We start from the raw sequence: 26397 nt of genomic DNA, 5'->3' as shown, positions 1-26397 counted from the left end.
TTGTGGGACCAGATGTTTCGTAGGCCAGTTCCACCGTATGTTGAACGGTAACAATCTGCTTTCCATTAATTTCTGTCGCATTCTTGGTCAGCTTCAACGAAAACTTCGCAGTGAGTTCATGCAGATGAACGCAGCCCAGTATTCTGAGTATCAATAAGCAATGGTTCCAGAGATCCCTGCAAAGCACTTTGCAGCGGAATTCTTCATGTGCGCATTGGCGGTTTTCTTGCGGTCTGGCACCATAGCATCGGGTGCAGGCATCACTGACCCACTGATTGACATGCCTACTCTGATGGTCAGACTGTGAATTCTACAGAAGCCTCGTATCAAGAGATTCGAACAAGTGTTGCTTATTTTAACTTGCAATGCAGAAAGGCTTCTCAGGGCACAACAGATGATCATTATTTGAGTTTCAATTGGTAGTGCCTAGCATTTGTGGAAGTGACCTATTATCGGGGCCATTACCTAAGACCACCGACTGACACTGAGTGACTAGTACATGACAAGCCTAGTAGATTTAGAACGCTTCACATGCATCATATTGATTAGATGAATTTTAAAGACACTGGGCAGTTCTTTCCGAATTCCGTTGTGGCTTCTAAGTTTCGTAAAAATTTCGCCGATACACAATCAAGGGTTAGCAAAATAGGTCCCAGGCTGTTGCGAACACACCTGGTATAGACTGCAGAAAGGCTACTTCAGTTTGTGACAAATACAATCATTTTTAATAACTGAAGTTGGACGACCTTACTTTTCGTTTTTAAATGGTAGGCTTGGTGTACTGGACGCTTACAATTTAGCCCAATATTCGTTATTCATTCCTGCATTCGGGATTCCGATTCAATTGGGAACTGGTTGCGTTTACACACATTCTATTGGATATTACACAGTGTCGCGTTAAAATAGCTAAATACGCGTTTGTACCAGTCGCTCACCACCTCAACTCTGTCTTCTCTCAGAGTGGTGCGAGAAGCTATATGGTCAATAAATGATTTGAACCAGGCAAAATAGAGTATCAAACCAGTGGCAGCGGCGTCCCGATCATGACGGTAGTATACAAACAAAAGTCCCAAACATCGAGATCGAATATTTGGTGGTACAAAAACTAAACATGTCAACCAGTGAAGTAGCCGTGTACTATTTTGGTTGGATTTTGATGTCGACAGATATTCAGAAAATATTCGGACAGTGTTGGCGACCGGATGACGGCGCGCAGTAAAGTGAAAAGCTGGTCTACTACAGGGAAATTTTCGTTGATTTATTTGGAAGCATTTCATTATTGCGAGATAATTATTTTATCGGATGATACTCCACAAGGAACAGCTGCAGCAGACGGGTTTAAAACAGCGTGGTTTTTAGTTGATTAGCTGGGCTTCAGGCTCACATTCAGCGCTGTTGTTTGTATATACAAAGCCTCAATTTACTATTCCGTAGTCCGACATTCCCGAGCCGTTGAGGTCAGAACTGACAAACATTCATATACTTTTCCATAGTTCATACGACTTTGTACAAACGGCCTGTTTATTCCATAGGTGATTGATCGTTGTCTTAGTGCCCTGTTGTGCTCAGCCCTCAGCTCAGTGACTTGTTTAGATGAACCTCATACTTGGCAGACTGAATTCACTTTCATCTTCAGAGGTTTGAAGTCTTTTTCAGGATCATCAGTTTTTGACTTGAGGTTACCCTGCTTAAGGATTTCACAGAGAGGTCCTGGTGGTGTCCGTAATTTCTACGTGTTGAGAGTTAAACATATAATTTGAGGTAGGGCTGAGGGGGGGGGGTTGGGGGGAGATGGCTCAAGTGGTCAGAGCGCGAATTTACTGACCGGAAGGTCGAGCCCGACCTCTGCCTCTCGACTTCCCCCGTCTAGGCTTGGACAACCTGGCAGTATCCCAGCCCTCGTACTTCCTTCGCGTGGCATGGCAGCTAGGCACCGAAAGGGTGTTACAGCTGACTGGTTTTTTTCGGTTTCCCTTCCGGCGACTGAAACGCAGCTACTCGGAGAGAAAAAAACAGCGTACCAATAACTGACTCACTAGAGTCAGTGGTGTGTATTTCCAGGCCTCCTTTGCGATGGGAACAGTGGATATCACGCAAATAACAGTTCGTTTTCTTAGTCGGTATGCTGAGGATGAAAACACTGACTGTACGTTCATACGCAGTGAGTGTGCAGTTGTACTCAGAACATTAATCGTCCCCGTTCGCCAAATAATAAAACAGCGTGATTTTTCGTGATGGGAACAGCAGCGACGTAGTTTCGTGAAATGTCCTTCCCGTAGACCTCTTCGGAACTTCAATTGAAGCGTGTTCAGCAACACTGGAGCACGTTAGGTACCAGTTCCTGACAGTCTGATTAATGTCCACGATTATAATTTGTGTCCAACTTGCCGATGGGGATTTTTAGCGTCACGATTACCTGATTCCATTTCGTCGACCTTCTTATGTGGCTGCAGTCGGCATCCGAATTATATGACAACAAGTATAGGCGGCTATTTTACGGTACTACTAAAAACGAGGCGTTGGAACGAAGATGGGGGTACGTGGGTGGTCCTGGGGAGATAACAGACACTAGCTTCTATCCTCTTCAGCTCATTCAACCGAAAATTGTACAGACTAATGTGAGCTGTATTATACTGACTTATCCAGCTAAGTCTGTGGTAATTCCAGTAAATCTTAAGTGCTCCATCGTGCAACCCATCGGATAAATAACACAGAATATCAAAGAGCACAGTTTAATGTCAAGAGCTCTATGTCACAAACACATGGTTCTCGGGAGTCGGGTTCCTTTGGTAGGTTGACGGTGATTGGTAATACAGAAAATGCAGCACTGCAGAAGAGTGGTTCTACTCAAGAGGAAAAACTAGCCTATAGTTCCATGCGCTTGTGAATTTTGGTCAAAACAGTTAGGTTGAAGGAGCAAGTTTTCCGATGCGTCTGAAGGATGACATGCCGAAGGTATAAAGGCACTGCAAACCAAAGGTGGAGCGGGAACACGATTCGAACAGCTATGGACAAAATATGCATCTCTCACGATCATACGCACAGTGAAATTCACTACAGAACAGGTTCATGCATGATCCGTTGGGAATCAGTGGGGAAGTAGCGGATGATGAGAAAACTGAGAAAAACGTTCTGCTCAGTCAGAGATCGTCTCTGTAAAGTATAAAGCCCCGTGGATTGGGCATGAGCATATGAGGTTGACCGCAAAAGTTGAGTGCTCACAGCTCTGATTCCCCGTATAGTGCAGTTGCGAATGCCGTGTAATCCAGTGCATCTTGTCCATTTACAGCCCCGGGACCATTGTATGCTTTCATCCTATTGATGCAGTATTCGGCCTCCTCTGGCGGAAGTTCTCTGCGCAATTGTTCTGATGTTATGTACGGCTGTGAAACAGATGAAACACGCGTAAAATGGAGTATATGTTCAATACCTATATCTTGAGCATTTCAAGTTGCTCAAAAGAAACGGATATTTTGGCCTCAGACGACAATGTATTTTGTGTTCGACCGCCAGCCACACCGAACTGCTCAAGTCTACGATGATCTATCATTTGACTTAATGACAATTTGTTTGTGGTGGTCATCCGTGAGTGAATGACTCACGGATGGCGTCGGCAATGAAGGACTTGACAGAGATCAAGTCAGTGAGCAAAGTTTTGACTTCTTGTCGGGCATAGAAGCCATAATTTTACCTAACACGATGTATGTAAACGAAGGTCGAACCCCAAAAAGTCGTAAACTATTACGTGCAGCAGATGTTTACAAATGTTTCATAAGTCTATTGATTGTGCGTTACGACCTTGTTCTTTGACATCAGAAAATTCAAAAACCTTCAAAGATAGTCTATAAAATGAAAAAAAATTCTACCTTCAGTTCGGTACGTGAGGAGGTTGGACAAAGTTCTGTAGCATACAGATGGATATGGCAGCTAACCAAGTTACACATGGATGAAAGAATGGGACCACTGCTTAGTTGTCAGGACGAACTGAATCGTCGAAACTTTTGTCGCTCGATCAACTGGATCCAAGGTGGCACGTCTAGAAGCTACTTGGAGTTCCAAACTAGTTTGTCTATCAGCAAGGTAAGGTTCCTGAAAGTGACCCCAGAACGCCCGGAACCTACTGAGACCGCAAAACTGCACCAAAATCTCAATGGGAAAGCCGACAAGCAGCCAGAACAGTCAATCATTCAATCAATTCAGTAGAAAACGATGAGTATTCAGACACGTCACAGAAACACGACCGACTACGATCAGCATTCAGATATTTCATAAAAGCAACGATCAATGTTGATGGGCGTTCACTAAACGCCTGGATCGAGGTCGAAAAGTGCCCTTCACATAGCGCGGGGCCGTTGCAACTTTTGCACTCGCACGCTCTCGCGTGTTCGCAAGAAAGCTGTTGTGTTCCTTATCGATGAGTTTTCTTCCGGCGGTGGAGCGGGAACAGCAGTCAGCTGTAACAGATTGGCGACTCAGTCAGATATAACATAGTTAATGCAATAAAGCAGCCCGCTTTGGGCGCCCGGTAATTCCAATATGGGCTTTGTGATTTCCTCTGGAAACACTAGCTGGGGCCAACAATAATTGGATTGAGGCAAGAAACGAATACGTAAGGGATGGTAAAGTGAACTCTGCAGATTAGGGATTCTCATAGATAAACGGAATGAATTGCAGCATATTCCGTTGCGGTATGCGGAGCAACTTGCGTGCATTGCACGCGACCACTGAACGCCAGTCAGGCAAAAACACTGATTACCTACCGTGTCACCAGCCAGCATGCGGAACGACTCAACCATTTGTTCTGCATTGTCTCCTTCTTGTGTGTGACTTGTCATGAAGTTCATAAACGCATCGAAGGTTATGAAACCAGTTCCATTAGGATCGACAGATTTCATTATACGCAAAAAGTCCGCTTCACCCTTGAGAGTGGGAAAAAGTGCGATATGGATTTTTAGACAATAAACATCGATAATGTGAATATATTGCCAAAACGTCAGCTGCAAAACCCTCAAAAGCAACTTTCTTAAACAGGAAGCATTTGAAACAGATTCTTCAATAGCATGTCATCCGATGTTGATGATGTTCTCAAGATAACCAGATTGATCGAACTCCTTTTCCTAACCGTCCACATCAGCGGCAAACAACACAACAGAAAAGTAAAACAAGCATAGAGAACGGGGTGGGTGGGCAGCTGACAACCTGAGAGCACGCATGGGGTCGGACCCAGGTCATCGGTATGTCAACCTGTAATTTTTTCAGTCGATCGGCCTGTTCTTGATTGTCCAACCGTTCGCCGTAACAATGAACTGAAAGAGACCGGCAGTCTAACTTCCTTAACACAAGTTTTACTGTTGACACTCTGTTTACCCGGTTGGTTAATTTATGAAACCTAACTGATGTCGAATAAAATACACGGCCCTCGATTCATGCATTCAGTTGATACGATTCCATAATCTAAGCACAGGTTGTATCCACAGTTCCTTCAGAACAAAAATCACATGGTGACAATAGGTTTTTCAACCGATAGATTGTCTGGCGAAACACACAAAGGTCTACTTTAGTCACAGTAGGATCACAGTGCTATCGTTAGAATGTTATGAATAGCTGCTTCTAAGAAGGCCAACTGACAGCAGATTCCTATTTAACCATAAGACAAATGATCTTCGTTTCACATGCGACTTCAGAGTTCACTTTAATGAACAGGGTTTTGAATTACCCCTGGCTTGAAAGGAGGGTTTAAACGTCGCTATGGTTTCTGGGTCGCTCAGGATGCAAAAGTTTTCAGCGGTCACCACGAGGGAAACAGAAAAGCTTATTACGGAAAATATCGAGGAAGGATGAGGCATTTGGGCTCGAACGCCACAAGCGGGATATGACGAACTAGCTGCTGTAACCGTATATAGTATAGAAACCAAACCACAACTAATGCAGGAAACCATCCATAAAATTAAGTAAAAGTATTAAAGTGCCAAGACACAAGTGCCAAAGACAGTCTACTACCCACATCTGAATTATATCTGTTCTTCTGGTATCATTGGGTCTCCTCAGCAATAGATAAGGTGGTTCAAAGCTGTCCTCAGTCCATTCTAGATATACATTCATGGTGTCCTAGTTCTTTTGATAGGACAATGGTAAAAGGCCAAAGCCCCCCCTTTAATATGTGCCAAAAAGATAACTTGAATATACGTAAATCCTTGCAGTTCATAGAAGTGATGATAAGATAAGTGGTGATAAGAAGTATGAGAGCACACCAATTCTATAAGGAAGTTGGTGTTCAGAGAATATAACGATACAAGTGTGAGCGCTCAGGTAAGACCATATGCAAAAACGTTACTATACCATAGGTTGTGCACTGACCGCTAGAAGTATCGTCCTCCATTTGAAGTCACGAGTTAGGAAAGACCGTGTCAGTCCAACCCTATGTGATTCAGTATACTGATGTGTTAGGTATTACGAACTGAGAGCTAACCAGACTGTTGTTCAGCAACCCGTAGTCGAACGGTCAAGTGCTCAAACACTGGCCGGAAGGTAGCGGGTTCGAAACTCTTTGAGTTTTGTGAAATGCACATAGCTGATGATTCCCAGTAAGGATAAAACAGTTGAGCAGTACAGATTTGCCTCCCTTGTTGGACGAAATCTCAATACCAATAAAGTGGTGGTCCGATTGATCCACGAAGTATGAAAGTTAGGAATAAACAATAGTGATAATATTTGATAAATTAAGTCAATCAGAAAACCAGGAATGCGTGAATAGATGTAGGGCGTCGCATCCTAGCTCGACGTTTGTGAAGTCCATAAGTGAATACCTTGCTGGGCAATTGCAAAGGTAATCTAATAGGATTTCACAACACGCTCTAGAAACGCTATTCGTAAACGTGAAGACCTGATTGGTGGGTATCCACCATACGCCGCCTCCACACACGTCCGCTTCTAGACTGTCCATCACATTCACCCACATAGGACACGTCACTCCCACACATTCCAAACCCTGGAAAGACGAAAAAAGCAGCTGCACCTAGTGTCAGCACATCCCGACAAGTTTCACACGAAAATATCCACTTTGGTAGTCTTCCAGATAACTCTTATTAACTCCCACTTAAACTCGAACGTGTTTCTCCTCTGAAACTAGCATACCTGTCAATCGCCCAGTACAGCTGTGGTGTCGTCATGCCCCAGTCATTTTCACCCATCAGAAAGCGTGCTTGCATGCACCCAAGCACACAGAACAAGCACGTGTGATTCGACGTACTTTTTATTCCCTATACAGGAAAAAGCATGTCTTCAAAGGTAATTGGTTACCGATTGCCCCCGATTGATCATCAAACAGATTGACCTCATTTTCTCCATGCTGTAGTAGATAAGCTTTTTATTGCCTCTCACTTGATTTAGTTTAGCGCTGTCCATGAGTGTAAGTTGGGTGCATCTGTGCACAGGCGCCACCAGACACAGCAACAAAAAAACAGTGGAAACACGAGAGTGAACGCAGAAGGGAAAACTGAAGAGCAACAACATTTTTACTGCATTCAAGTAGGGCATTAGTCCCAATGGCCATGTAACTATAGGTCATGAAATATTGAAAAAATCGATTGAATAAAGGTGTGAATAATACCGGGAACGCGACCAATTGCAAACGCCTGTGCCAGATTAAGTGAGGTCGACCAGATCATCAGGCAATTTGTCAAAATATAGGTGATGAGTTGATTGGCTGTCGATCAGGTGGTAGTGGATATGTTCCTCGAGCTTGGCGATTGACTGCAAGTGTTTCGTCACCGTATAATCTTTTTATTGATAAAAGGTTTTGAAATGCGGAAGTTCCGGACTCAAGTTTATGGTGAAAGGGGCAAGACCATATAACATCGGTTGTAAAAACAGATTGACTATGGCATTTCCGGATGGTCCAGCTAACCTTGCAATGAATTGAAAAATGCACCTTCCATGATCGGGTTGAAAAGATAACCTATGATGAAAATCCTTATTGTGGATCACAGACAGTCGATAGCCATCAAGCGTAAACGGTTCCAAGAGATCAGCTTCTTGATGAACCTCAGTATCGACAGGTTCCGCCGTTTTTTTGCTCGAAACGAAATGTTCCACTTGAAACATTGACACAGAAGAAAAACTGAGCCCAGAATCTGTTCGCTAGGTTTCCCATTTCCACGCAGTAATGAGGAATAGTCACATCAGCAGGTGTTTGGTAGCATATCCGTCACAGAGGTACAGCCGACTGTCAGGCGTCAAATCTTAACGGGCCATAAGCAATAACACATCCGTTCGCAACTTAAGAGCTGTCAAAGGCAGAGTTCAGACGTTTGAAATAAAAACCACTGTCCCAAACATTCCGAACGAGCGAAAAAGGTAGCATCATCTCCAGAGGATCGCTTCAGAGATGACCAAATTCACTTACTTGTGCATTATTCGGTATGTTGTATCCCAACGAAAGCAGACAAGCGCGGAAATCCAATGGCTCTAACCTCCGTGTTCTCTGCCGGTCAAAGTGATTGAAACAACGCCGGCATTCATCAATTTGTTTCTCGGAAACACCCCGCGAGTCACGAGCCAAGATTTGGTTCTCAATTTCGTTCTGTGCTCGCTTCAAATTGGTTCGTAATTGTTCCCAGCCAATGCGGAGCGTATCCATAGTGTAACGGGTGTGCGGGTTATACGTTATACGTGCCTCTTGAACAAGCTTGTGGTGGTAGGGCGAGGACAAGCAAGGGGAAGAAATAGAATGAACATCAGAGACTTTCACCCCCACCAAAAGTAATTCGGAGAAACACTCAAAACAGTGCTGTATGGTAATTTCAGCTCGATCATAGTAACCAGACAAAAAAAGAGTAAAAATCCTCCTGAACGCCACAAGACTGTTGTATTGACACTTCATGATTTGAAAAAATGAAAACCCGTACTGAGGTCAGCACCCGGAAAACAAACAGGACCTATTATTGATTCTGCTATTAGAAGTATTTGTACCGTATAAGTGGATAACAACACTGCATACTGGTGTTTATGTATCCCACTGTTTGATGGACAGCGATAACAATTTGTAAAAGATCCGACAGGATGGATTGTACTTATCCAGCTCAGGACGCACTTGTTTGATTCGACCTTGAGGATGAGTGAACCGCATCGAGTTCTCGGTAGACGAGATCAACCAAATGTCTAGCTAAAATATCTACGAAATAGTAATTTATTATGTAACTCAACCTTTGCTTCGCTACGTCGGTTCATGGTGTACACCGGGTCGGTAAGCCTGTCAACCGAAGGCAGAGTGTGCACTGCTATTATTAACTACATTATTATCAATATTTTACACAGCGAATAAAAATTATCCATCTAGGTTGTAGACTGTTCACGTGAACGACTAAGTACGGTGCCACAAATGGATAATAGAGGAATGAGTTGTAAATCTGGGTTACGTGGGAGATTCCTTGAATAACGGTAGTAATAGTTTCGAAGGGTAAGACAGGGTTTATTCAGTTTGTACGTCTTTTGTACCAACTCTGAGCTTGAAATTCGCCTTGATACGCTAGTAGCGGATTGGCGCAGTGGATTAAGTGCATCCAATGTTCTTGGGCATTAATTCCACTGATATCATTTACGACAAAAAATTGTAAGTTGAAGGCAACCATCCCCCTCAAAAGTGGACTAAAATGGATAATCACGGGTAACAATTGTGTCAAAACTCAGGTCAGTGTAGTTGAACCGATCAGCTGTCTGAGAGACAATCAAGAAGACTTAGAATGCTGAAGACCACGTGCTGAATTATGACAAAATAACATATTTGAATGGTGTCCACTCTTACCAGCTTGCAGTCCGAATCGATAGATGTCACAATCCAACTAACAAATTACCTGCATACAACGTTCAAGTTCGGTCATATTTGGTTTCCACGCCTCCAAATCTTCATCATATTTCTGCAACTGCCTCAGCTGTTGCTCAAGCGCAACATTGGTCGAAGTGAGCACGGCATGAACCGCGTCCAAAGTACGCTCCAAAAAAGGACCAGCTCGGTTGGCCAACTGAGCGAATTGTCGTCGTAATTGCTCGTGTTCTTCTTGACGTGCAACCTCTGCTTGCAACTCACGGTCTCTGGCACCGACCAGGCTTCGCATCGCTTCCCATCGGGATTCTAGGGTCTGAAACCCAATGGTAACACACGGAAATCATTTTTCTGTAAGTCTGTCATTACTAAGAAGAGTATCTTAGCCAGTGGATGACTGAGAGTTCAGGTGGATATTCCAGTTGGTTTTTGGACTAACATTGGACAAGCAAGCGGAACTACAGCATTTTTCTCTTAATTTTGGAGGCGTGACGAACCAGTGGTTAAGCACCACACGTTGGAAGACCTGGAGCAGTTTGCTCAGATTCGCTATTGCTTATTCGTTTTAACCACATGACAGAATATTCAGTCTTTCTGGACGTTATACATAGAATGGACACAAATTTTGCATTCCACTACCTAGAGCAAAGTGGTTTGACCTTATCTTAGTAGTCAAAATCATTAGTTAGTTTGTGAGTCTGTTCATTAATCACATAGGCGACTGAAAAAAAGCGCCTTTTTTTCTACCGACTTGTGGGGCCAGTCATTCGGGTCCGCCCACCATATCTGTGTGCGCGAAAAGGAACACCTCACCGAAGAATGATGCCAGAGAAGTATCTGCGCATGCGTCTATCGCACTACCTTATTGTAGACGTCCAATTCCAATAGGTAATGAACTTGGATTCAGCACCAGTCAATAAGTTATAAAGAAGAGAGGGTATTTAATGACGGGGTCGAAGCGCCCATCAAGGAAAATACAGTTCAGTTGAAAGTAACCCATTCATAATGACCAGTTGACACATGAGCTAAAATAGCGCTATCTGTCCTCACCTGCACGAATATTTACAACCCAGTTACGAGCTTCTTGATTGCAATACTAACGAAACGATTCCGTGGTATCAATGTGATATCCCAAAAGTAGATTATGAACTGCAAGGATCTCGGAATGGAGGCTACCTCCCCACAGAATTCATTTTCATTACGGCGTTTCCAATTTGCCGTAAATTTTATCCAATCCCCCAAACATAGAACACCAAAAGGGAGGAAAACGCAGCATTTTTCCGCGATGGGTTCTTTTAAAGAATCACTGAGCTTCTCTAAGGGATGGTTCCTCCTGCGGATTTTGACGCCACGTCCTCCCTGACATGAAACGCCCTTACTCACTCCTGAAAATGTGATAACGCTTTGGTAGGGGCGCTTATTAGAAGTTTTACGGTGTGTGGATGATTGAAATTTGAAGGTATGGTTGGCAACCACATAGCACAATGCATCTTTCCTGTTTTAAGTCTTAATTGAACTTATGAGATAGGAACTCTGAACAGAGAACAAAGAGGTGCACAGTGTGTGTCAAAGCTTGTGGAGAAACTACGCGCCAAGAAAAAACTGAAAGTAATAGGCCCCAAATTCACTAGTTTTTAGAAAATGGGATGAAAACAAAGGTTTCAAAACTGTCCGCATGCAAACTACACAACCTCAGCCAATTTAGGCACTTGAACTATCAGACACGTATTGTTTTGTCATCCCTCAAGCAAGGTGCACACCGCGGTACCACGTGTCTTGGATGGAGGACTGAATACAGAGGGTAAAAAAGGTTTGGCGAACTGGGTGGACAGAACGAGAGACATAACCCAGTCTGTTTTAATTAATTTATTGAACCATGAGCAGCACCCCCAGTAGCGGACGCATCACCGAAATTCCAGTAAGAATCTGGGACCTTAAACAATCTAGCGAGAGACTTTCCAAGGCATAGCAGCAGCCTCCGTCCTCCATTTCCTCTTATGAACATACCGGTAAATGAGTCAAGGCTGCTGACTTGTTGGCGAAGTATTGTATTTTAGGGGAAAAACGTGAAAACAAGGTCTTAACTGGTCCACTTCATCACACTCTGGTGTCATCGACATCGACTGATATTGAATATTTCCGTATGCCGCTGAAAAAACACCGCAAGTGGGAGTATTTCGATTCCCGAGATGGATGTCCGTTATTGAAGGGTCTGTCTGTATCGGAATGATACAAACAGATGACGCAAATCAGGAACTGACGAAATTGCTCGTTTCCAATGTTTTAAAAAGAATTGGACATAGGAAGATCGAAGAATGGATCAAATATTTATCAAGAGCACATGAACGGCTCCTTGGCCGCACAACGCTCCTGGCTACAAAATCTCTGCGAATGGAATTAAACTTTTTGCGCCAAAAGGTTGAATTTTGTTGCATTTGTGCTCAAACCAAAAATCAGTCTAATCTACGTTCACATTTTCGCAGATCACCAAAATTCATTGTCCACTGCAGCAATCATACCTCTGACGGTAAAATTCTGGTGAAATACTTTCCTAGCATCACTTGGGCCCCGAGATACCTAGATGGGGCGCAAAAGTTTGGACTGGTATTTAAAACTCGACCACCTGTGTGCTTTAGTTCATCCGGTACACGTAATAGCTTTCGAAAATTCATTTCCATTGTGCGAATACTGAGCGCCGAGCACACGCAATCCACATAAAATGATACATCACTGCGTGCCTTGGAGAGATGACTCATCCGAAAATGCCACTTCTGATTGGTTACCATGATCCTGCTTTGATGAGTCTGCGTGAAAAAGGGACAACCTCCCAGAAACAAATCTTACTTGCTTGTTTCAAGCAATCTTATAGATTGCGATGTAATTTAGGGTTTATTTGGGTATTCCTATCTTGACAGACATAATTTATCCAATATTCAAAACCTTGACGATTGCTCACGGACCTATAAGCACATAGACCGACTCCCGACTATCCGAAGACCAGTTTTTGTTTATCTGTTGGAAGTTTTGAGTCCATAAAATGCCATCATTTTGTTGAGATCTTAGGAGGTATGATCGAAATTCGCCTATAGACCATCGCTCAGCCCTCCATAGTCTATCAACAGGAACGGTCAGGTCTTTCGATATAGTGAAAAAACAAATCAAGTGATTTGGTTGTGACACCTAGTCGGCGCGTGGCAACCGTGCAGCGTGTAGGAGTCATGCAGACACGGATAAAGTCAGATCACTCAAGTCCATTGTCGCAGGTCCAAACGACAGAACTTTCGGTCGGCATTCTACGCTATGAGATTTGAAACTTCTTGGGCTTAATTGTTCATCTTCATTTTTCAACTAAAAGCGGCCGACCAATCGCATTCGAACAGGTATGTAAACTGTTTCAAAATGCATTTTACAATATACTGAATTCACCTGACCCGTTCTTTGATTGTTTTTGATGCTACAGTCTCAGGTATGTCAATTCCGATGGACTTATCATGTGAAGCGCAAGTGGAACTCGGGTAAATCAGCTTGAGAAATGCCCTCTCCGCGTCCTTGCTTTATATTATCCTAAAGAGAAGTAGGAGTCAGCGATTCTTAGACCAAAGTATGTCTCTTTTGATGGGATAATCCGGTGATTTGAAGATTAAGAATCTCTGAACCCTCCCATTAAATATATACAACATTGCGCAGAACCTATTTATACTTGAGGTGTAAAGGGAAGATGGAAATCTTTACTTAATGACCATCACAGGCCGTCATTCTTGCAGTGTGTGGACATGAAAGCAAACAACAGGAGTTATACTGAAATTGAATTTCGGGTGAAACGGGATTTAATAAACCTGACTTGGATTCAGGCGTAGCCAAATCTATAAGGTAAGAATCCTTACAAGACGTCTGACATAAGGGAACATCAGAGCATGGAACGGTTTCTGCTATTTCACGGAAAAAAGTTTGCATCTAAGGCTGTTTTTCCTCTCTAAATAATTAAGAAACCAAAAAGGAGAATTTCAAACTGTGGGAGTGAAAAAAGAAGAATGTACACAGTTTAAGCGGGTCATAACTGAATAACGTCTGGAAAAAAGACTGAAAAGAAACGAAATTGTAGGGTATATACACAATACATTCATGCGAACAGCAACTAGTCTGTTTCATACAAATGGAGAGGCAGGTACAAAAATATTATTCTACCTTAACGAACGCGCTAACAAAAAGGTTTAGTGGTAAACGGGAATTTTTGGGATCACAGCACTTTGGACAGACCTGGTCCGTCTGGCTTAGGTGTTAAAATTTGCGCTCTGGCATTCCATCAAATATAGAGGGTTGTCTGTCAGATAAGCAACACTAGTTGACATGACCTCAAGGTGTGTGAGGCCATAAATGGGCAACATAAACGCAATTCGACTGTGTCCGAAATGCTTACGGAAAACAGCAGCAGGGGTTCGATAATAATGACATCAGTGATGGATTAAGGTGGAATGGTGTCCAATCAGACAGCTTTTCAATATGGATGGCAGCCTATTCGTTTAGTGTCTTACGAGCTTTGGAAGGATGATAGTTTATTGGGTTTTGTTCGTCGAAGGGTCAAATGTGGAAATTTACACGTCTAGGACGCTGTTAAATGGAATTTAATTTCGCTTTCACTACGAGGTGGTAAGGCTTGCGAAGAACAGCGTGGTGTTGGTCGTTGCTTCTTCAGGAAGCCGTGCTCCTAATATGAATAAAGACAAACGGGACCAACTTAAAATTCTATAGGATACGAGCGGTTCGATGGCACGGCTCCAGGGGGGGATGCAATTCCGAATTACGCGTTGTTTGAACTGCTTTTTCCTCACTCATCCAATGGAGATATCTGGACCCACTTTCCAGACACTGATTATATCGATTCCAGTGATAATAACTGATTGATTTCACTAAGACTAACAACATAAGTGAATTACTACTGTTGCCGCAATATTTACACAACCTTGAGGTAGGAAACAACGTGTGAATATGCGAAATGTACAGAATACCTGTTGGATTGCAGTGGGAAACTAATTTGTACGGCCAAGAGTGGGCGCCTGGATTCCTCAGTTAATCTGCTGTCTGGCCCAAAATCAAAGTGAGGGCTGTTGTTAAAACTTCACTGTTGACAGCTGATGTTTAATATCTCAGAGTCCCACAGTTGACGTGTTTTTAAGACAAACCCAATGGGCTATTTTGTGTAAAACATAAACAAAACTACCAGGGGATTCAGCTGGTAAACAAACTCTAATGAGATTACAATTTGGGAGACTAGATATCTGAAAGATAAAAATATTAATAAAGTAGGGGATTTGCATAAAAATAAAATCCCGTTTGATTGGACGCGAATGAACAGGCAGAATTCTGAACAGTCTGTTTGGTGCGTCGGACTTTTACTCATTCTTTATTCAAGTAACAGTGAATAAAAACAACTGTGATCGTGGATTCAAGCGATCCCGGCCTAGGGCTGAACGGAACACCGCCGATTTCAGTAAAAGGTGTTTTACAAGAGGTGATCCTTATTCACAACTGGTATTACATGGTAACACAAAATCAGCTATTTGAAATCACGTTTTTCAACCAATACTACTGGATCTTAGTCAGGATAAATTGAGAAACTTTATCGTCATGTATTCGAAAACACCAACGGTAATAATCTCAACGTTCTCACCTCGAACTCGATCATGGTGTATGGGTTTATTATGAAACTTGACGGAAGGTTATGTTGTTCCACAATCTGTTGTACTTGTCTGGCTTCGGCCAACATTTCGTGCATCTCTTTTTCAGCCGCCGGCAAAGTTTGCTTGAAATTCTCGTGTCCGTTCACAAGTGCCTTTTTGACAAGGGGAAGAAGAGGACACATCAGGAACAAAACAGTCTCGGGAAACTGAGCAATCTACAGTATCGATTTATGAAGTGCGGTGCCTTAGTAGAAATATTTCCCTAGTTTAATCACAGCTTACCTTGACCTATAGATGAATGGCAAATGCCAACCAACTGTTTAACCTATTCTATTTCTAGCGACTGTCGACGTATGGTCCGAACATAACTGGAGTGCACAAACTCAAACACATAAGTGCAACGCGCTCGGAATTTAAGGAAAGTGACCCAATTTAACCCGTTTTCAAACAATATGACAAACATTTCCTACAAAACAAACCGAAATATTGAGCTAAAATACATTCCCAGTCGCAAATCGACGTGATATTCGGCAAATAATGAAGTGATGGTAAGCGAAAAAAAATATTATTAAAGGGTGGGAGGTAGACACAAAATATTGATTAGGACTCACCGGACCAATGCGCAACCCACGTGGGAGCTAAAGCTTTACCGATTTTTAGCAAAACCCTTCAAGTTTCTTATCAGTTTACACCAATCCTTTGGATATTTGGACGATAAAAACGTTTGATCTACTGGGAAAAGGTCCACTAGGAAGGCAGCGAATGACACCTGGGTTCAAGTGCATACATGCAGTCCAGATATGGATGGTCGATAGTCAGAATTCACCTACAGGCAGATCCTTTCGTTCACACTATACCTCAATGGACTACGGTGCAACTGCGAAACTAATTTTAAGTATACGTACGTCGCAGTTCGATAGCTCATGTCAAATTAAGGCAAATAGAAGGAGGTTTTGAAGGAGAGTGAAACTGCAAATTAGTCGTTGAACACAATCTCAGGATGACATTGTCAAAAACAAACATCAGAAGATGCTGAAGATGTGCTGAGGAAATGAGACATCATACCATCAAAAGGCAGGAGAAGACATCGGAATAAATTAAATCGGGTTAAGGATATCAATAATCAAACAAATCGATCAAATGAAGTTCTGTCCGGAAGCCGTCACAGTGTCTCTTGCTACGGGCGACACCACCATAATTTTTAGAAACCAACATCCGCATAGGGAACAATACATACCATGATATCTTCCACTTTATTGACGATAAACATGTCTTGAAGATCTTCTTGGGCCTGTTCAAGCCACGTATTGAAGGGCTGTGGTGAGGATATATAAAACGGATGAAATATTTTGTCGCGGATCAGCTGGAATGAAACTAAATTAAACTAAATAAAAGCGCAAACAGTTCAGTGACAGTCCTGGTGAACTTTCCAGAATAGCAAAGCTCAGAGAACAACAGCCACCGATTCTCGGTTATTATTAGCAACCAATGCCAAAGCTCGCCCGGAAGTGCCGTTGGATTGGGACACATTCCAAGACAACAGATGGCAGCCGGTTAAAGTGGAGACAAAAAAAACCTTACCGCGACCCGTTTGGCGAATGACAAATGTAGCCGATCGAGGGAAAACAAAAAACCTTACCGCGACCCGTTTGGCGAATGACAAATGTAGCCGATCGATTTGATTTAGGACATCCAGTATTTTCTAGAAAGCGAAAGGGAAAGCAAGTAGGGCTGTTATTTTTGGGGAATGGGATGTGTGAACTATGCGATCAATAGCACAACAGCTCTGGATCATGATGGCTGTAAATTTAATGGTAAATATTCGGGTTCTTGGTGATTAGCTGACAGAAATTATTATCTTCATGAACGGTTGACTGGAAACTATGTCTAACCACCTCGCTATAGGTCGTAAGGTAAAGGCGTAGTCGATCCATCTACAACCCGGTCGTAACCTTGCGTGGTTTTCACAACTCGGCTCCTTACGAGTGTTCGTAAGCCCGCTTAGGACGATAAATATGAACAACTTTGAGGCAACGGTGAAGTGTGCGATATAAAAAAACAGTCTGGATGAGTGGACCGGTGGCCAAGTCACAAAGTCTTCAACCAGTTGTTGACGGATGTGAAAGATCAATGATACTTAGCTTTCGAGGGCTGTCTACCTCACGTGGTAGTTCGCTCCATGTGAAAGAAACAATAAAAATCAACTACAATGGACGTAATACAACCAAGGATATCTAGTCTACATGAGCGAGAGTTCAAGATCCTGGGTTCACAACTCAATAGGCTCCCACAGGACTAGTGACTAGTCTATACAGATCGACTTTGAGAAACACTGTTCTCTTGACTATCCAACTTAGTCCTCTGTACTATCATGCTTTGGAGGCATGTAGAAGTGTACAACGATGAGCGTCCAGCCCTGCTGAAATGTCGCTTTAACGTTTCGATTGAGTATCCTCGAAAGGGTGTGAACACCTCACTGGGGGGTTTAACCAAGAACTATTAGGAGACCATAAGAGATATTCACGGGACTAAGCTACTGGGAATAAATTATCAAGAATTTATAGTACATTTAAATTGTGGAGTCATTTGTTTTTTGGTAACTTGCGAGTAGTTCATCAGCTTAAAATACCTCTCTGCAACCTTCGTCACGTTTCTACTTTTTCCGGTCGCTTATTAGTTATTTTCCAGCCAGTAAAAGCCACTAACACAGTGCCAGTTCCGTTGAACACGTTTCCCTATTACTTTCTCCGGGAGAGAAAGATTTTCCTCATTGTCTACAGTGATAGACACCGGTCATCTTCAAAAACAGGGTTTGTTAGAGTTTGCTCTCAATGGAAAGTGGATAAGATCAAAAGATTGGACCAAACTACCCAATACATATGAAGATGAAATTGGAACTGAAATTACTGCACAATCGGCCGATTACACAACGTAAACAGTCACTTTCATTGGAACCTGTTGTTATTATTCTGGTTCGTCCGCACCAGAGGACAGAACAATCAGGATTGGGCTCCACTTTTATTAAAACTTATTGGTATTGCGTAGCCTCAGCCATATCGAAGTTTTTATTCCAGTCGCCTGACATCCGAAGCAAACGTGTTGCCAATTTTCAACCAGATCACGCTGAAATTGAGTTTGAATCCCAGTAGGATGAAGGGCACGAGCTATCGATGTGAACTAATATAATCACAATTCTATTCCAGTTATACCCCCTCGGTATAGAGCAACCAGAATTATCAAATCATGACAAAAGGACCGTTCGAATGAGGAAGATGTGGAATCCTAAGACACTCACGAGCAAACTGACAACAGGTTACAGCTACAAGATGCTAAAACTGCACAGCCGGAAATTAGCGTTGCTCCGTAATGCAATTCGCGAAGAACTTAAGTAGATTATCAACGTGGCTGATAACAGCCGACTGTCAGATGAGGCACATATACAACTGGCACGGTAAAAAGCAATTAGCTCGATCGAGTAGTCATACGTTAAAGTGCATGCTTTTCTTCCTTAAATGAGTGCTAGTCACGGATGTGTGCGCGTATGTGCAACTGAGAAAGTGCACGCCAAACGAGCGCAAAAGACTTACATGGATTCCTTGTCTCCGTGCTTGTGACAGCTGGCCAAGCCTGTCCCACTCGTTCACGATGCGTTCGGTGCGCTCGTTAACGGAAGCCACATCGGCGTAGTTCAGGGTACTTCGAACAGGACAAATACAACAAAACAGTGTAATCACACACTATGGAAAGAATGATTTAACTTTCAAGCTGAAAAACGATAGCGGATAACTTTGGGACAAGAAAACTCTAATCGGTTCCCGAACGCGATCTTAAATCTACGAGTTATTTAGTGAAGACTTTTGGGAAAATACGTTTGCAACACCATACTTTATCAGGCGCCGCCCCTCTTGCACACAGTTTGAGTAGAAGGAAATTACTGCGAAACATTACAGCGGTATGGGATTCTGGCATCCAGTGTCGACCCAGCTTGCGTTGAATTTAAAACCTTCGTGTACCAGTGAGAAGAATATGTGGGACATCCCAAAGCCACACGGATCTGGTAAAGGCTAAGGTAGTTTTAAATCGAGGACATAAATAAACCTTAGACTAACCTACATTGATTGTGGAAATGTCAAATTGAAGCGATCTACGCGTAACAAAGACAATATCTAATCCACACAAATGGGGGACAAGAATTGTTCCAGACCCGGCCGAACCTGTTCAGTCAATCCGAAAGTCTGATGCAGCGGTTAACAACTCCCTGTGGCATTCGCGTGGGGAAAGGTGAGCGTTTTCAGCATACTAGATGCAGTTACATATAAGCAACATACAAAAGAACTGAACTTACACCATAAAATAGACATAAGTGATAAACCAAATCACCTTTTCGTTACTGTCTATCAGCTTACTAAAATACTGACATCTCTGATTCGACTGAACAGGTCTATATGTACCGGAATTTGGTTTAATGGAGTTATACACACTCACGCAACCCATGTATCAGCCTATCTTTCACCAGCCTATTCAATTATATTGTCTAATCAATATGTGTTCTGCAAATGCCATTTTCGCTTCATGGATGTCGAACCGAAGGTACGTGGCCTAATTCGGTACACGCATCTGTTTCCGCGGTTGCATGGACACCTGAAAAGGTGTTAGGGCGATGAATCACGGCACCGACAACGGTGGTTGTGCATCTCGTTATCTTGTCTGCGACCATGCACCATGCAGTACAGAACATACACGCAACGTGGCTCGTCTAACATTATGCATCTGTAAGGTGCACTGCAATATATTCCAAAATATTCTATGTCCACAGTCACTTACATCTATTAGTTATTAGATTTGAGCGTAAGTATTTCCAGTCCTTCAGTCAGAATAAACCTGAAGACCGCTGCATCAACCCTTATGAAAAAATTCACTAGGGATCGTTCACAGTGTCCAACCAGCAGGTCTTGCAAGTAATTGCTGCGAATAACTGACATGAATAGTATTCACTTCCCGCCATCGTACAGACGAACAGAAAAATTTGTGTGAATCCCATATGATAATTTGGGGTGGTTGAAATGGGGAAGTTACCAAATACCTTTATATCAACTATACACCGGACACTGTGGAGTCAAATAAACTTGGACAAAATCGATCAAATCAAATTACTGCATGTTGTCCTAAACACAATGAACCCCAGTGATAACTTATTAGTTTATCTGGTAGTTTGTTGAATAGATCAGCGTAATCTTAGTTACGGATCCGTATATCATTGCGCTCCCCCATACAATTCGGCGTTATCCCAAGCTATTCAGCAGCGAACCTCTACAAATCCAAGCACATTCCTCAAAGATGTAATCTGGCCCACGAAACCTCGAGGGCCCGCTGTGAACTTTACCAATAGCAGTGTTCTGCAGTTGGAAGATGACAGTTGTAGGCAGCTAAATTCACACTTGGACAACCCGCCAAATAGTTTCTTTAATGTGTTTAATTCCGAAGCTTACATAGACAACATTTTATGAGCATGGTGGCGGTATAGTTGACGCAGACGTTAACAGGCAACAAAAATACATTCAGATGTTTACTGTTAAGTGCACGACATTCAGTATATACGCCGCTTACTATATTCTCTCCACATCTATGACTCACGACAAGGGTTCACAAAACATATCCCCTTGGTTGAGATCACTAAAGGGAGATTGTTGTCGAATTGGGAGAAAAGTATCAAACAGAAAGACTTCGCTGAAGTAACACCGACCATATGTTTTCCAAATCAAATCAAGAACAGCTTTGGGTGGTTCAGCTCAACAAGCCTCTGGTTTGGACTGAATGTGAATTCGTTTTTAGTTCGAATTATATTATACCTATGTTGTACTACCAGTGTGTCGCACTATACTGAATTGTACTGGACTGCGCCGTATTAAACTTTTTCTTTAGTGCATTGTATTTTATGCACACTTTATGCACAGATAAGAAAATGGTCCGTCTTTGCAGTTTAGACATTCCAGAGTGCTAGGCACACACGGACGCTATATGTGACACTCTGTGACCAAGCCGATTATTAGCTTTCACTAGCGACGCGAGTATGTTCACTGAATTACTTTTTGCATACTGTTTAGTCGCACCTAACGATTTGACAGTTGCGGACCGTGATCTTGGCGCACAGATGGCTTTGCTACTGAACACAACTGTTCACCATTCGGTCTTAGTTCCTCGCGTTCACACCGGAGAGAGGATGTTAAGCTGGTTGCACACACGGTTCAGTGAAAAACCATGTGGCAAAACTTCATGTGTGTGACTGTCCATGCGTGCAGTTCACTGTGACAGGCAAATCCAGATTCACGTGGCAGGTGACCTCGGACAGAACGTGGCCGGCTTTAGTCCTCCGCAGGATTCGGTCCTCAAAATGGGTCATTTTTGGTTGGTCTGATGGATTAATTTCAACATTCATACCAAAGGGTATCCCCGCCTGGTTCACTCGGTCCCTTTAAGTGGTCTAAGAGGAGAAAAACTGTGGCTAGCAATGTCTCTATTTACGACAGCCTCGCAAAGGAATATGAACAGCACAGCGTGATATCTTTTGTATAATCTAGGGAAATCACAACCTACCGAAGGCAGGCCGGACTCACCTGGCCATTGGACCAGACTCAATATGTTCGACCTATTGAGCAATCTGCGCAAATGTTTTCTTTTGCCATTCTGACGCCCAAACTACACTGGATTGACTAGCTCTAAAACCTTCTGACGGACCGTTCCCCTCAAATTCAAAAGGTGATAGAACAGCTCCTCATTAGCTTACTTCTTCTCCCAGTTTAGTCCGGTTGTTCAACGGAAAACTGAGCACCAAACTATTCGGTATAGACAGTGAAACGGAATACCCTAGTGAAACCACATCATGCACGAAGAGCTGAGAACAACCCCACCGCTGATTCGTCTACTGCAAGAGGTACTGATCAACGTAGCGAATAAATGGTATCGAAAAATTGGCTACAGTTCGGCGAACGGCGAAACTACTCTACGTGCAACCCCCTGAGTGTGCAGCTCATACGGGAATTCGGGACAACGGCTTTGAGACTCGAGTTCAATTTGCAAGCAAGTGTTTATTTACGCCAAACTACGGGTCAAACCTCCATATAAAGAAACTAGTTCCTCTGGTCGGGAAAGGGAACCAAAACTATGAAGGGATTTTGAGGCGAACATGTAAAAAAGCTTGCAATATTTTCCACAAGTTATTTATGATAACGCAATCTTCCTTGTCTGGACAACGCAGCAGATGTGACCACCATCCAACCAACATTCAAAAGTTTAACAGACGTAATAAGCAATTTCTACTGTGATGCAGTCTGCCTTGTGATGCCACTTGTGACTGAAAAGTTTAGACCACAGTATCCAATCAGGTTGGGTTCGAGTAGACCACAAAATTGCTACGTCAAACTAGCAGATAGATTTGATGGGTCGGCGAAAATAAAAAGATCAAGCTCTGATAAGTATAATTACAGCGGATTGGAATTTCTCGGATCAGGTAAGACATGATTGCGGAAAAAATTCGTCGTCCAAATGCAAAACGATTCTAATTACACAGGGTTCAAATTTGAGTGAGGAATTTAAAACTCGTAGCTTCAAATAGGCAAAATCGATATGTATCACGTTCACCTAGGATGAACACGGATCTGAAACGAGGCTTATTTTGGGAGTCCGCTTACCAGACACGGATATATTTGACGCGCCGGCAGATCGTGTGGGCACTATGTTTTTATCGAACACATGGCCTTGTCGCTTTATTTGGCATTTAACTTCGTTTGATTTTTTGCCACAGCCGGGATAAGTTGTCCAGAATTCATTATATTGATCGCAAACCTGTGCACTAGCGGAAAGGTTATCGTCTCATGGTCATCTATATGGTAAACATAGTAATAAACCAATGTAATGAGATGTATAGTCTCAAACCCTCCATCGCGAAACCAGAAAATAGTAAGGAGGTTGACTGGTGCCTCAAATGCAGACTGACCTATTATTATTTCATCTCAATCAAGTGAGGAGGGCTCTAATTGCTTTGATGGCCGTATTGCGACATCTCGATGAACCGCTGCTATCGGCAGCAATAGCATCGTGACGAAAAACAAAAAAAACCGTCATGTTCCGAAAAGACATGAGTAGGATGAGGACCCCCTGGGCCTTAGAGCAACATTATCTAGATTAAAAAGGACTAACTTGAAACACAAGCTAATCCTTTACAATTGAACTTCCCGTCAGGAAAGGACGGTGTAAGGCAGCTAGTTTTGTCCAGTATTTGGCCCACCCGGCTGCGTTGTAGATGATATACACAGCGAGATTCTCTGGACAGTCTGGTTAAAAACAAAGGGAATTTGCATGCTCAGATCGCAAATGTCGCCGAAAATGCTCTGCGAAAAATAACTGAGAGAATGCTCACGCCTAGAAGTGGTTACATATGTGAGTTCAGCAGCCATTTTGCTAGGAGTGTTTTTAACGAAAGACTTAAGAGTACTTGATAGGTTCCCGGTAAAGGCGAAAGAAACCGCCTGGCTGCACTTTTCGAGACTTATCAGGCATGTTTAAGCAGACTGAGATTACACATTGCGCTAAGCGTTTATCACTTCTGAAGAACGAGTGTTCAATTTTATCTGTGCCCAAATGATATCCCGTGAATTCAAATAGTTGTATACATACTGCGGTCGCGCTTGACGCTATAAGTTATCAATTCGTGCTCCACATTGAGTCGCTCGACGGCCACTGGACCTCCATAATATTATGCGTTCGAATTCACGTGTACAACTGAACGCAAAATGCGGATGTACCCTCACAGGCCGAATCCATACCCCATCACTCCCTTCTCCCTAAAGGTATTTTTTACAGCTAAGAGCTTAGGACTGCCTTTTGGGTGAACGAAGAAAAGTGAGTATACACTTCGTTTCGCTCCGTATTACAATAATAATTGGCTTCTATTCCCCTAAATCCGAGATCTGTCAAATCTGGCGTGAAAAAGTAGGCGGAAAAGTGAGTGAAATTAGCCTACCTTCTTCCTTCTTCCCTAGAGTAGACGGGTATGGTGCGTCGAAAGAAAACAACCATCCAATTAAAACAAGAGACATTTTATTTACCAAAAAACAAAAAGTTATTTCTTCATAACCGAAAGGTTTCTAAACCTGGCCCATGCAAGTAAAACGATAGCGACAGAAACTCAAATAATTTCTTTAAATAGCTTTTAATTTGGCGACCAACTGTCCAAAGAACTTGGAGATGCCATCCTACGACTGAATGTGCTGCACACAGGTCGCCTCACGTTCCAGTTGGCACGATATTCGAGATATAGCAGTATATTTTCATAAAGGTTGCTGAAAACTCTTCGACAGCCCACGACCGGTTTCGCCCTTCTTGGGGCTCCTCAGTCAGGCGCAGTCCCCGAGTTTCCGTCAACCTTATGTTCTACTTGAACCCAAATTGGACTGTTGTAGAATATCACAAACGAGAGATTCAGTTATCTCTTGTGAAAACCAAACTGATTTGCAAATGAGTGTATTTCTCGAAAACAGTCCAATTTGGGTTCAAGTAAAACAAAAGGTTGACGAAAACTCGGGGACTGCGCCTGCCTGATGAGCCCCAAGAAAGCCGAAACCAGTCGTGGGCTGTCGAAGAGTTTTCAGCAACCTTGTGAGTAGTTTCCGTCATGAAAACTTGCAGATGCAGTTCACATGGTAGCCAGGATGTGAGGGGTGTGTTCAGGTCAAACCCAGACGAACGACCTCACAGGATTAGTCTATTCATGTTAGCGCCAGAAATTTGAATGTGACCAAATTAAGCCGATAAATTTTTTTGCTACACATGACCACTGACATGGGGTCAAAAAACCGCCAAGTCCAGAGTGCCTCTAGGTGGAGCGCCGGTACCTTTTACAGATTTATGGTGGCTTTTGTTGATATTCTTAGGTTCGGACAGACAGTGGTGTTAAAGTCTTTCTCAGTACAATGTGCATCATGTGAAAAAAAGGATAAATATGCCAAGTTTCCTCCTGTGTTCACTCCGAAATTATTCCATTTCTGTTTATCCAACAGAATAACAAACTCGAAAAAAGGTTATTGTAAATGCCGAATTTGACAGGTGCACCATCCAGGGCAGTGCGTTATGAAGCCGAGGGTGTTCGTCAACCAACCCGCATTTGTTATTCGACCGTGGCGTCTCGGTGCAACGCAACTCGGTATTCCAGTGCATTATCTCCACGCGACACATCCTTCCTTAACTTTGGCGTCGGGTGGGGAGAGTAGGGTATGAAGGATTGGAAGATCAGCTTATCCAGCTTCCGATAGGTATTAGCCGTTCTTTCCTTGGGAGGTGTAAGACAGGATCTGGGGAGATTCATACACCCAGGCTTTCAGTTGACGGTCGAAGATTGTTGTCAGGAGCAAAAGCTGCACCACTGTGAAACTGACCTACGTCTGGACGGGTTACAGAACCATCATTCATCAACTGCACAGTTCACGCTACGCGATCATATGGTTACCCGGTTCCTCAATAGGAATCGAGAATTTCATCCCAGGAAGAAATCTCGATGGGTAATTCACTAATACTACTACTAATAATAATAATTCGAAAGAACACCTACATACTGTAGAAAACCAATCTAATCGTCAGGCCACTTTAAGATTGGTGCGGGAAAGTTAGAATGATTTATTATGGCAATCTATATTGAGTACTTCAATACTATGAAGCAAGCTGTTTCCCAAGCACTTTGGTGACTAACGTTTGTTTCTCTGTCCGCAGAAATAAGAGAATTCATGTTGATCCTTAATTACTACAGCCGAATTTCTTAACGAATAAATTCCACAAGATATTCTCCAAAAATCGATGGGCGCTTGAAGAGATTATTTTCACTAACCTAAATACAGGTAGAATCAGGTT

The 26397-nt window shown here is 42.8% G+C and overlaps 2 protein-coding genes across 2 annotated transcripts in view; one reads left to right on the top strand and one right to left on the bottom strand.

The window, feature by feature from the left end:
- The window catches only part of T265_02870 (hypothetical protein), a gene marked incomplete at both ends in the record, with an annotated part of 55621 nt that overhangs the window by 6564 nt on the left and 22660 nt on the right, over positions 1 to 26397 (top strand). The gene's annotated exons all lie outside the window — the stretch shown is intronic.
- T265_02869 (hypothetical protein) overlaps positions 2717 to 26397 on the bottom strand; it is a gene marked incomplete at both ends in the record, with an annotated part of 49209 nt that continues 25528 nt past the window's right edge. Inside the window, 8 exons of the mRNA XM_009167222.1 lie at positions 2717 to 3383; positions 4761 to 4919; positions 8405 to 8686; positions 9852 to 10136; positions 15489 to 15650; positions 16736 to 16813; positions 17138 to 17200; positions 19086 to 19194. Of these exons, the coding sequence (XP_009165486.1) occupies positions 3219 to 3383; positions 4761 to 4919; positions 8405 to 8686; positions 9852 to 10136; positions 15489 to 15650; positions 16736 to 16813; positions 17138 to 17200; positions 19086 to 19194 (1303 nt within the window). The remainder of the gene's footprint in view (positions 3384 to 4760; positions 4920 to 8404; positions 8687 to 9851; positions 10137 to 15488; positions 15651 to 16735; positions 16814 to 17137; positions 17201 to 19085; positions 19195 to 26397) is intronic.

The sequence above is a fragment of the Opisthorchis viverrini genome, assembly GCF_000715545.1.
Source record: "Opisthorchis viverrini unplaced genomic scaffold opera_v5_40, whole genome shotgun sequence".
NCBI classification, from domain to species: Eukaryota; Metazoa; Platyhelminthes; class Trematoda; order Opisthorchiida; family Opisthorchiidae; genus Opisthorchis; species Opisthorchis viverrini.
The sequence above is the reverse complement of the archived record's forward strand: the minus strand, read 5'-3'. Positions and strand labels throughout refer to the sequence as shown.